The sequence below is a fragment of the Fukomys damarensis genome, unplaced genomic scaffold (assembly GCF_012274545.1).
Source record: "Fukomys damarensis isolate Sample0158 unplaced genomic scaffold, DMR_v1.0_HiC HiC_scaffold_15, whole genome shotgun sequence".
Taxonomy (NCBI): Eukaryota; Metazoa; Chordata; class Mammalia; order Rodentia; family Bathyergidae; genus Fukomys; species Fukomys damarensis.
Window position 1 is genome coordinate 11,987,718 of NW_022900927.1, and position 12,950 is coordinate 12,000,667.

General features: G+C 34.8%; 1 protein-coding gene across 4 annotated transcripts in view; it reads left to right on the forward strand.

The window, feature by feature from the left end:
• Yaf2 (YY1 associated factor 2) overlaps window positions 1-11,500 on the forward strand; it is a 51,172-nt gene extending 39,672 nt beyond the window's left edge. For 2 of the 4 annotated variants that reach the window (XR_002025942.1, XR_002025943.1), the window contains exon 4: window positions 9,390-9,471. Coding sequence is in view for 2 of the 4 variants with exons in the window: in XM_019210116.2 (XP_019065661.1) it covers window positions 6,809-7,083; window positions 9,390-9,542; window positions 10,295-10,532 (666 nt within the window). In the remaining 2 variants the exon portion in view is untranslated. Of the gene's footprint in view, window positions 1-6,663; window positions 7,084-9,389; window positions 9,543-10,294 lie in introns of those variants that run through there. The other 2 variants (XM_019210116.2, XM_010640944.3) reach the window with 2 other exon arrangements.
• The last annotated feature ends 1,450 nt before the right edge of the window (window positions 11,501-12,950 follow it).

Genomic DNA, 12,950 nt, shown 5'->3' on the forward strand with positions numbered 1-12,950 from the left:
TCTGGGTTTAATACCCACTAACGCCCCCCTCCCCAAGAATGTGTTTAATTTTACTCATTGAAATACCAATTAGAAATTAATTACAAAATCTTAAGTACAAGTTATGTTTGTTTGTTTGTTTGTTTTGGTACCCGGGATTGAACTCCGGTCCTTGCGCTTGCCAGGAAGGCCACCAAACCATTGAGCTAAATCCCCAGCCCTTGTACAAGTTGTTTTTATTTCTGCAACATAATAATTTTATGAAAAGAATATGAGGAAGAAGTAAAGTTTCTACAGAGTGAATAATCCACCTAGATTTATATGATGTAAAATTTTTGTCTTTCTTTGAGGTAGATGTTTTGGGCAAGTTTGTCTGGAATTTTGGGATTAATGTTGAACAAAACTATAATGATGTAAAATTTTTGTCTTTCTTTGAGGTAGATGTTTTGGGCAAGTTTGTCTGGAATTTTAGGATTAATGTTGAACAAAACTATAATAGTATCCAGGAATTCCAAATATGCCATCAAGATACATTTATAGATTATTCATAAATATCCTTTAAAATATTTTATAGTTTAGAGTATACTTTTGGGGGGGATACCAAGAATCAAACTCAGGGCCTTGTGCTTGCCTTGTGCTTCAGCACCACTGAGCTAAATCCCCGGCCCTAGAATGTATTTTTATTTTTATTTATTTTTTTGGTACCAGGGATCGAACTTGGGTCCTTGAGCTTGGAAGGCAGGCAGAGGAACCACTGAGTTACATCCCCAGCCCTTAGAATGTATTTTTAAACATTCATTGTTTTATTTAGTTTACCTGATTCTGAGGTATTATCAATCTTGAAGTCCAGAAAGAAAGCCACGAAGAAATCTCATGAAAAATTCATGGTGGTAAGAAATATAAGGAACAAAAGGGATTTCAATTTGTAAAAAAATGTGAGCAAAGGAGGCATTGAAATTGAGAGTTCCCATGAGAGAGATCACCTTCCTTATAGATTTAGAAATGTTAAAAGTATTATTGGGGCTGAAGCACTGCCTAGCATGTGTTGAGACCCTAGATCTGATCCCCAGGATTATTAAAAAATAAATAAAATACAGTGAGGAATGACTCTCTAAACTTTTTTTTTTTTTTTTTTTTGAGACAGGGCTTTGCTATGTAGACCAGGCTGGCCTTGAACTCACTATGTAGCCCAAGATGGCCTCAAACTCCTGACGATCCTTCTGCCTCAGCCTTCCAAGTGCAGGGATCACAGGTGCATTTCACAACGTCCAGCCCAGGATACTTTCTCCTGCTACTCCTAGAAGCCCTTCTTTCTTATTGAGCAATTTTCTGATATTCGAGGACATTTAGGATTACCAGATAATAGGATAAAGAAAGTTTGAAATTTTCAATAAGTATTTATTGAGATTCTGCTTTGTGCTTTTTATAGATATTCTTCAGTATTGGTCATTCCATTATGGTGGCATTTAAAGAATGGTAAAAGCCAGGCAGGGTGGCACATAACCTATAATCCCAGCACTCAGGAGGATTGCTGGGAGTTCAAGGCCAGCCTGAACTACATAGTGAGACCCTGTCTCAAAAAAACAAAAATAAATACAGAACGAGTGCCGGGGATTTAGCTCAGTGGTTCTGCCACCTGCCTTGCACGTATAAGGACCCGAGTTCGATCCCCAGTATAAAAAAAAAAAAAAAAAAACAGAAAGAAATAAAAAGAAAGAATGATAGAATATGTGTATTATCCTAGTATTTTGATACATTTTTTGTTGTTGTTTTGGGCCTTTTAGTTTTTGAGTTCTTTGCATATTTCTGTTTACTGTTTTTTTGGGGGGGTACTGGGGGTTGAATTCAGGACCTTGTGCTTGTGAGGCAGGCAGTGGAGCCACTGAGCTAAATCCCTTGCCCTGAGTATTTCTATTTATTTATTTATTTAATTTTATTTTTTTAAATTTAATTTTATTTTTTTGGTAAGCCCGAGTATTTTTATTTATAAGGATGGATATTTTGTTTCATTCTTTGTATGAGGTCTTTAAGGAACAAGGAAAATTTTGCTTTTTAAAAAATAATTACCATATGGATCTTTTAGGCCTTTAAATATCAAATATATGTAGCATATGACATCTTAGTGATTTTATTTTTCCTTTCTTTGGAATAGTTTTTTATTTCATCATCCTAGGAATTATTTTATCTCTACTAATCAGTTATTTCTATTTTAAAACGAGACCAAAATAATATGACAACAGAAAGATGATGGATTCATCTAGAAATAATGTGCTATTGTATCATCTTTCAAGAGGGTATAAAAGAAATGGAAGGACACTATTTTTGCAGTCTTTGTTATTCTTACCTTGTAGCTTTCATCCAACTATTTGAGAATTCAGAATTTTTCATTATCTGCCTATAAGGAAGAAAACTGACAAAAAGTGGATGTTTCAGTTACTAGGCAAATTGGGTGATGACTGCAAAGAGCTTGAGCACAGTGCCTGAGATTTTAATAGTGCTGAAATCAACTATAGAGGGAGACTTCAGACTGTGAGAGTCTTTAAATAGGTCAGTTTTTCCCAAACTCAAGGATTGATGTCACTGGGCATAATAATGCACACCTGTAATCCCAGCACTTGGGAGGCTGAGGCAGGAGAATCGCTGTGAATTTGAGGCCATCCTAGGCTACATAGCCAAGATCCTGTCTCCAAAAATCAAAACAAAACAAAATGACTTTCTTCTCTTCAAAAAAGTGTGGATTGTTAAGGTTTTCTAAAACAAAGTCATGATGCAACTGCAAGAAGGGGAGAAAATAAAGACATTAAAATCTAGTACAGATGTATTTGAATCAGAAATCAGCATTTACAAGGTGGATATGTTCCATCATGTAGACTTGACAGCTGACGAAACAGTAAACCAAACAAAAAAACTAAAAAGCTGTAGGTCTAGGTATGTATACTTCAGTGGCGGTGCATGTCTAAGCATGCATGAGGCCCTAGGTTCAGTCCCTATAACCATGGAACAAACAGCAAACTAAACAAACACTTTGGCCACATCAAGTCCATGCAATCTATCTTTTATACCTAGGGTTTTGTATTCGTCCATAGATTAAACCAATCACAAATCCATTTTGAGGGGAAATTATTGCCTCTATACTGAACACGCATAGACTTTTTTATTATTCCCTGAATGATACAGTATAGCAACTGTATTTAAATTTTATTAGGTATTGAATAACTAGAGATGATTTAGAGTGTGCAACAGGTTGTGCATAGATTATATGCCATTTTACCAGATTTGAGTATTTGTGGATTTTGTGTGTTACAGGGTCTCCCTCTGTAGTTCTGGCTGGCCTTGAACTCACTCTAGCCTAAGCTGGCTTCAAACTTGCAGCAATGGTCTTGCCTCAGCCTCCCAAGTGCTAGATGGATTTTGATATCCTTTTATGTGGGAATGTCATAGAACCATTCTCATGCAGATACTAGTAGCTGACGATATACTTGCAAAGCCAAGTTATTTTAAACACTCAATAAAACTTATAAAATCATTTCATTGTTCCCTTATCTCTTCATAAAATGTCTTTAAAGTATAAAAATCAAGATCGCTGGTGATGGCTATTTTTTCTTGGTGTATTGATGGTTAAAGCACAAAAATTCTTCCATCTGTCTATACGTCAGTCCTGTTTAATCACAACACACAGATTTTATGTATGTTTTTCACAGAATTTACTTTTATGTAGTTTACTTTGTGTAGTTTCTGTTTTTGTAACTAAATTGCACAAGGGCAGGGATTTTGTCTGTCTTGTTTATAATTAATCATCTTTATCTTACCTAGTGCCTGATACTTACAAGTATACTTTTTGCTTCTTTCTGCCAATATTGAACTAGATTAGTAATCCTAGAATTGATAAGCAAAGTCATAATCTTTATAATCTTTTTCTGTACCAGGGATCGAACTCACTTCCTTGTGCTTGTGAGGCAGGGAGCAGAACCACTGAGCTAAATCCTTGACATAATCTTTAAGTGAAACTAAATTAAACCTCATTAAAATAAGAAAAGAGGGCCGGATTTAGCTCATTGTTTCCTCTGTCTACCTCACAAGTGCAAGTCCAGAGTTCAGTGCTGTTACCAAAAAACAAAAACAAAAACAAAAAAACAAAAATAAACAAACAAAAACCCAAAAAAGATAAGAAAAAAAATGGAATCGCGTAGTACACATTTAGGGAAGCATAGGATAAAAAGTGAAAAGAATATTATTCAGGAATAGAGAAAAATAACCTTTTTAGTAAAAAGACTAGCCTTAATTTATTGAGTGGGCTCTTTATTCCTCTGTATCCAGATACATAGAAGAATATAGTATTCTTAGAGCTTCACTCAAAAGAATCTTCACATTCACTGCTTAAATTCTATTCCAGTTCATTCTTACTGCACTAGAGTATATATACTTACAGTTATTACTTCGTTTCTAGTTTGATGTGGTAGTCCTGTAGCTGGCCTCCCATGATCACTAATTGTTCTTCCTGTGTGTGTTTTGCTTCCTGAGGGGAGACAGTATACATTAGTAGAATATTCTATTCTTATCACCAAAAGTATATCACTTTAGAAGAATTCTACATTTGTAACTCACTTAAAAATAATTATTTGACTCAACCTCATGGCTTTATGAAGCAAATTATACTTTATATACACTTTCATTTGCTCATTAGTAGGCCATTAAAAAAGGAAAGAATTATTCTGAAGAGATTGTGGAGAGTTCAAATCTATTAAGAATGAAAAGACCATATAGCAGTTGTAAGATCTGTGAATTGCGAAATAGGGATTATCTTCTTCTTTAATGAAAGTGTGTATGAGTTGTTCAGGAATAGTTACCATGCAGCAGAGCCTTGGAGCCTTGTGCTAGGGGGTGAGGGAATGACTCATTGTGTTATAAAATACCCCGCACTGATGAAAATTCCCCAAAATCATCATGGTAACTACTGAGGTCATTTATGAAGGTAGACAAACCTAAAGAACTATTATTTTACTTTAAGACCATACTAAATTGAATGTAAATAGATTTTAAACATCTTAAGAACAGCAGTAATGCCTCCAGTTATTGACTGCTAGAAATTTCAAGATTTCCACTGTTATGTTCAAAACAATGCAAATTTATCTTAGTGTTTTCAGTTTTATTTTGGTAGCATTTTTGGACTTTGATTTTGCATTAAATTTTGAGATGGAAAGAGTGACAATACAAAGTGCAGTAAATGAAGTTGCCAAAGTCATATATTATGAAAAGATTCAGAAATCTGCAACAGCTCATGAGACAAGACAGTGTCAGCTACTCGGGTGCATCTTACATCTCAAAGTGACTCTCAGTTTTAAATGACTCACTGTTCACTAGGCTCTAGCCTAAGTAGAGCTTTTTCAACTTTGCTGCACTTTTGAGCTTGCTTTCTCTTGTTGTATTCTAATGTAAGTGAAAAGGAAATTAAACTCTTGTTGCTTTTATTTTTTACTGCTTGATTACTCCTATGGAGTAAGTAGTTGATCCTGGCAAAAGAGTAAACTTAGACATACATAATACTCCTTTTTCTTTTCACCTTTTTTTTTTTTTTTTAATTTAAAAAATTTTTTTGGTGGGTGCAGTACTGGAGATTGAATCCAGAGCCTCACACATGCTAGTGAAGTGCTGTACTATTGAACTACATTCCCAGTCCTTTTTATTTTTTGAGACAGGCTCTCATTGTGTTATCCAGGCTGGCCTTGAACTTGTTGTAATCCTTTTGCTTTAATTTCCATGCACCTGGGAGTACAGGTGTGTGCCACTAGGCCCAGCTTCATACCCCTTTTTTTACTTATACTTGAGGTGATAAATATGCCAATTACCCTATCAGATCATTATACATTATGCACATGTATTGAAATTCATACTATGCCACATAATATATACAATTACTGTGTGTTAAAAATAAAAACAAGCAGGCTGGGGATTTAGCTCAGTGGTTCCGCTGCCTACCTCACAAGCACAAGGTCCTGAGTTTGATCCCTGGTACCAGAAATAAATAAATAAAAATAAAAACAATCATGCCTGTGGCCCAGTACTTGGGAAGTGGAGGTAGAAGCATTATAAGCTCAAGGACAGCTTAGGCTATATAGCAAGTTCAAGGCCAGGCTAGACTATTTAGTGTCTGTGAATAAAGAAACAAAAATAAGCAATAACAAATCTTCCTTTCTCATTAAACCTTACATTTTACCTTTCATTCATCCTTCAACAAACAAGCATTGGGTATCTGTGTTTAGTATATTGTCATGTAGTAGCTATACAGTACCTGTCATGCATTAAACTGATACTCATAGCCTAGAAAGGGAAACAGTAAAATTAATACTGCAACTCCTTCCATAACTCTCCCCGTGTTTTTTAATTAATTTTTCTATATAGCACTTAGTAACATCTAATATTTTGTGTTTAAGCCATTATGAGGGAATATGCCTATAATCACAGCTACTTGGGAAAGGGAGGCAGAATGATCAAAGGCTCAAGACCAGCCTGAGCAACTCAGTTAAACCATGTTGTCAAAATTTTTTTTAAAGGGCCAGCAATGAAGTTGGGTGAATGAAGGCCCTGGGTTCAATCCTTAGTCTCTACCCCCTCAACTGTGTATTTTTTTTTATCTTGGTTTGATCTCACTTTCTTAACCTCTTTTGGTTACTATAACAAAATACCATAGACAAATTAGTTCATGAAGAAATTCTTTTCTCACAGGGAGGCTGGGAAGTCTGTGACCAAGGTGATGGCAGATTCAGTGTGTGGTGAGGGCTGTTCTCTGGTTCATAGATCATGGCTTCTTGCTGTGTTGCTCATATGGTAGATGCAACAAGGCAGCTCTCAGAGGCCTTATAAGGATGCTGATCCCATGCATGAGGGCTCTGGACTGCAGGCCAAATCAACACCAACATTCCTTTTTTTTCTGGTACTGGGAATTGAACTCGAGACCTTGCTCTTGCCAGGCAGGCATGGCACCACTGAGCTAAAACCCTTGGCCCCAAAATTCCTAATTCTGTCACATTCTGTCAATGTAGGAATTTGGGGGACAGGACCACTTTCAGACCATAGTGTTTATCCAGACAACGTTAGCTGCGTGAGGTAAGGAATATTTTGTCTAAGGAGTATTTATTGGTTGACAAGTGAGGAAGATACACAGTCAACATGTGCCCTTCATTCTACTTCTTTAGCCTGTCTTCACTCTACTGCTACTTCCTTATTTTAGGTGTTTAATTTTTTTTCTTTTTTGTATTTTGCCTGATATACCTTTACCCCCAGTATTGAGGATTGAACGTAGGGCTTTTGAACTGAGCTGTATCTCTATCCCTTTATCCATTTTTTGAGACAGGGTCTTGTTAAATTGATAAGTTGCCCAGGCTGGGCTCAAACTTGCAGTCCTTCTGTCTTAGCCTTGTAGAGCCCTGGGACTTACAGGAGTGTACTCAATATTTGCCTGTCTGTCTGTGAAGCTTCGTAGCAGTTTCTCTGTCCCTTCACCCCTTTCTCTTCTGTTGCCTACGCCCATCTCTTAACTTCATGTGGCAGTAGTACCAGTATTTGCCAGATGTATTGCCCTTCTTCAGGCTTCTTTTCATTATGGTCCTAGACATCAGCATAACTTGGAACCTAGTTAGAAATACAAATTCTTGGCTCCACCCAAGATCTGCTGAGTTAGAAACTCTGGGGGTAGGACTTAGCAAGATGAACAGAACTTCTAGGAGATTTATATATACTGTACCTTAAACTTGAGAAGCACTGCCTTAAATCTTTTGAAGCTCATTTTCTTAAGTCAAACATTAATCACCACACTTTCAAAATTACTTTTATTGTGTAACTCTTTGTCCAGCTCACTAACCTTTCTTTCTGTCAGTCCTTTTTAAATTATGCATTGGACCTGTCTTATTTATCCTCCCAGTCCTTCACACTATGTAGGTGTTAAACAAGATTCATGATCCATTTCCTGAAATCTGTTTTACATACTGTTGCCTATTTCCTCCCAGCTCTGCAACTTTGAATATTAGATTGTGTAATGTTTTCTCATTTTTTTCTGTTGTATCCTGATGTAGAGGAGCAAAACAGCAACAAAATTTTAAAAAAGAATGCTTTACTATCCAAAATAAAATAAAGATTTTCTGGGCAATAAACTTACCATTGTTAATATGCCATATATTAATACTGTTTTTCTGTTTGTTTTCTTCTTTGTCTTCCCTCCTTGACCTTCAATATCCTTACCTTTCTTTATCTCTTTAAGAATTTAAGAGACTATTAACTTTGAATTTTGACCTCAGTTGCCCAGGTTTTTTTATGAACCTGGACAGATCTTTCCTTGTGTAGTAGATGATAGCTTATATTAGCACTGAAAGATGAAACCAGGTACTGTTTAAAACAGTCTTATATAAACCCTGCAGTACGTTCTTAATACATATTTCTTTATACTCTCAAATGAGTAAGTGGGTAAATTCAAAGGATTGAGCAAATTTCCAAGTTAGAAATGCATAGTGACAGCTGGTCACGGTGGTTCCTGCCTGTTTTTGTAGCACTCTAGGAGAATGGAGCAAGAGAAGTCCAAGTTAAAGTGCAGCCTAGAGATACTCACTCTCAAAAAATCAAAAAGGATTGGGAGTATAGCTCAGTATGAAGGCCCTGGGTTCGATGCCTAGTACCCCCCCCTCCCACAAAAGCATAATGAAATTACCACAAGGGATTTCAAGAATTTGAGTAATAAGGAATGAGACATTTTTATATTCAATAAATATTAAGTGATTAAAGTTTCAAAGGAAAGAACAAGTAGCCATTGTCACAGTTAGATTTTCTTCTCTAAAGGAAAAATGTAAATTGAATTTTATTTCAGGGTCTGGAAGTGTGGCTCAGTGATAGATTGTATGCATTGCATGTGCAAGGCCCTGGGCTTAGTCCTCAACATCAAGAAAATAAAATAATTGTTATCTTGGGCCGGGGATTAAGCTCAGTGGTGCCACCTCCTTCCTGGCAAGTGCTAGGTCCTGAGTTCGATCTCTGGTACCCCCCCCCAAAAAAAAACCAAAACAAAACAACAACAAAATAAAATAATTGTTATTTCAGTGCAAAATTTCAAGGTTAAGTTTTAAAATTCATGTTTATTTGTATGCATACCTTCCTATGAATATTTTCTTTGGTGTACATTTTAAATAATTCTTGTGTTGACTTATTTACTGTTAATATTATAATGGTTTGATCGTATATCTTGGACTATAAGTTTTAATTGTTACAATAGTTCTGTTTTTGTTGAACAGGAAAGTCAATAATTTATGTATATATGAAGGGTTTCATATTTGAAAATCATCACAATATAGTCTCATGAGATATTCTTTCATAAAAACACATTTTCAGTTATAATTTAAAAACCTTTCTTTTTAACATGCACACAGGAAACCGCGACCAGTCTCCCAGTTGGTTGCACAGCAGGTCACTCAGCAGTTTGTGCCCCCTACACAGTCAAAGAAAGAGAAAAAAGATAAAGTAGAAAAAGAAAAAAGTGAAAAGGAAACAACTAGCAAAAAGAACAGTCATAAGAAAACCAGGTAAATTTGAAGTGTTTTATGGTGTTTTTTCAATAATAAAATTAACCACTTAATATTCTCTTTTAACATGGATATACTCATGTACACGTTGTGAAAGTAAAAGATTTATGTCCTTTATTCTACATTGTTATGAAAGCTTCTGATTATGAAAGGTATACTGGAAAGCAAACACTGGTCACAAATGTGAGCTTCAGTGTGAGGATTCTTTTTTCTTTTTACTAGGTTTTTAAAAGACATTGACTGTTCTTTTTTTTTTTTCCCCTCTCCTTATATAGAAGGTCTCTTTGAAAGCTAGAACAGTGAAAATGCTGCCCAACATTTGCATGGGCTTTGACAGTTACATGGTCATGGGTTTAGTTAGAACGATTGTGATGCCCTTGGAAGTGCCCATCAGTGGAGTGGCACCTTGCATTTAGCTCTCCCTTAGCTCTTATCAGCTTCCTCTGCAGTGTGACTGTTTGATAAGGTTAATAAGCTCCATACAGATTATAATATAAATTTAAAGTGCAATTAAGAGATCACTACTTCCAGACCTTCAGTTTTTTGTCATGTTGCTGGTTCATGAATGATTGATTTGATTAATGCTAATAATTTGAAACATTTAATGATATTTCTATGGCTAGTTACACGTGGATAACTTTAAACACAGTTGTAGTCATTTTGTTATTCTTGCCTCACTTGTTATTTACTATATGGTCATAAATTTGATAGCAGGAAATGCTAGTTTTAAAAAATTCATTTTTTGTGTTTAGGCCAAGATTGAAAAATGTGGACCGGAGTAGTGCTCAGCATTTGGAAGTTACCGTTGGAGATCTAACAGTCATTATTACAGACTTTAAGGAGAAAACAAAGTCACCACCTGCATCTAGTGCTGCTTCCGCAGATCAACACAGTCAGAGCAGCTCCAGCTCTGATAACACAGAGAGGGGAGTGTCCAGGTCATCTTCACCCAGAGGAGAAGCCTCATCACTGAATGGAGAATCTCATTAAAGTTTATTTTCCCCAGTTTCTTAGTCACTTCTGTCCTATCATGCAAATACACAGATTATGCCAAGAAGTACCACATTTTCATGACAAACATATTTATGCACAATCCATAATTTGAGTTTTACATAAAATTTAAAATTGTTGGAATTTGTTGGGTTTTATTGCAATCTATGCCTACAAAACATTTCCGTAACATTTTAGCAGTTAGGTGTCATGAAAATGTGGTTGAATTATTCATATGCAGTGTTATTGGTAAGTCTATTTTCACTTTTAGTTTAGTGAATTCTAACACATAATTCTCTACTATTGGCATGTAATGAATTTAAATTTTTTATAACATACTGCAAGCTGCCTAAATATGTATTTGAGAATTGTGAAACAAATAGTTATATGTATACAAGTCAGAGATCAACTTAATCACTATTGCTACAACAGGATTTTCTTAATGGTTATCCTCTTAAATACACCTGCTGGTACTTGGTGTGGTTAAATAGGAAAGTCATTATTAAAGAATTTGTATGAATCTTTGCCAATGTTTTTGACATGTTTTACTAAATTATTGTTTCTGAATTATGTTTCTGGTTTTATCCATTTTTTTGAGGTTTTTTGTTAGTTTGCTTATTTTTCAAACATTCATATATTGTAATGTTAGCAGACTAGTAAACAAAGCATTGATTATTTAGCTTTATAATTCAGGTTTAGTGCTATTGTCATTGAACACTGGTTATTTTCTGTATTATATAAAAAACATTAAAATTCAGATAATTATAAGCATTTGGCAAAAAAAAATTTGCCATATTTTAAAAGCTGCGATTTTGGAAAAGCTTTAATTTAATGATAGTTTTATCACTGTTTTCTTGTCCCAAACTTATCCAGGGTCATAGATGTTTGAGTCCAGTTAATACAGAAGTAGAATTGTGCACAGAACTGAGAAATAACTAATCCTAAATTAATTTAATTGGCTCCTTATTAAATACAACAACTGTTATGAAAATCATAGTTCCCTCTTTTCAGACACAACTGCCAATTTATGCATATATTAATATTCTGAAAAAGTATTTACAGCCCCACTCACTATGATGTACAATTACCAATAAAATATTTTTATGACTATAGATTTTGCATTTTTGTTTACAAGTAATAAAATGTTTTATGTTGTATTTTAAAATCCCAACTTTGAAACCACACAATACTTTAAAAAATTCTTCTATGGTCTCCTACTTTCTGTAACTATTTGCTGAGTGTATATTCACTTATGGAGACTTCTGAAATGTAAATCAGCTTGAAAACATAACTTGGATACAAAATATCACATATATGATAAGGTAACATTTGAAGAAAAAAACTATAGACCCTGACAGTTGTGATATTTGGTGGTTTCTCGTGGTAATGTAATTTTGTTTAATTTCAGTACTTTTTACAGACATAATGGTACTGTCTTTTGTAAATTGCTAGTTGTGAAATACAGTTAATTGCATACAGTAAAAATCTGTGATTAAAACATTCATATACCTCATTCTTTAGTGTTGTTAAATGAAAAATGAAAATTTGTGTTTAAGATACTTTCAGTGGAATTCCAACTAACTGGTAATGTTCTTTTAAAACGGTATTTTGTCTTATCCTTAGTTTTTCACATTTCGCTTGTTTTACATATTCATTTTTGGGGAAATACAAATTTTAAATAATTGTCATAGGAAGATACTGTAGTACTGAAGTCAAAAGTAATTCATTTATGGCGATCAGGTTCTTTCAGGATGCATTTTAAATGAAGTACAAGAGAGGAAAATCTTGATAGAAGATGGAATTTTACCTGAATAGGACATGCTCATCATTCTGTATAGGTGGAAGACAGTGTATCATGAAAATTAACCCCATTACTGCAAGATTGCACCTTTTGGATTTTTGCATGAAATTCATATATGTTGCCTAGAAAAATTCAAGGAACAAGAATTTGAAGTGAAAATTTTTTGTTCTATTGTTAGGAGCATTCCAAAAAATGGAACATTAGGCATTGAAGGGTGAAGAATGCTAGCTGACATCTCGTGTTTGAGTCTGTTGTAGTATTCAAATAAGCTTGGGAAATTACTCCATTCTGTAAAACCAATGACGATTGTATCTAACTCACAGGGTTGTTGGGAAGATTAAGTGTCAATCCATATAAGATTCTTAATTACGTTGGACCCTTGACTTACAAAATCAGTTGGTTCCTAAGGGCTAGTTGTAACTCAGGTTGATTGTAAGTTAATGTAACTGAGATCTGGATGTTTATCTGGTACACTGTTTATACGTTAAAAAGAGGCAGATGAATTTTCTATTAAGCCAATTAGCCCAAGTTGTTCATATGTCAGGCCAGTCGTGACTTGAGGGTCTCCTGTACATCACAAATACTGGTTGCTCAGTAAATGTGAGTTTTTTTTATGG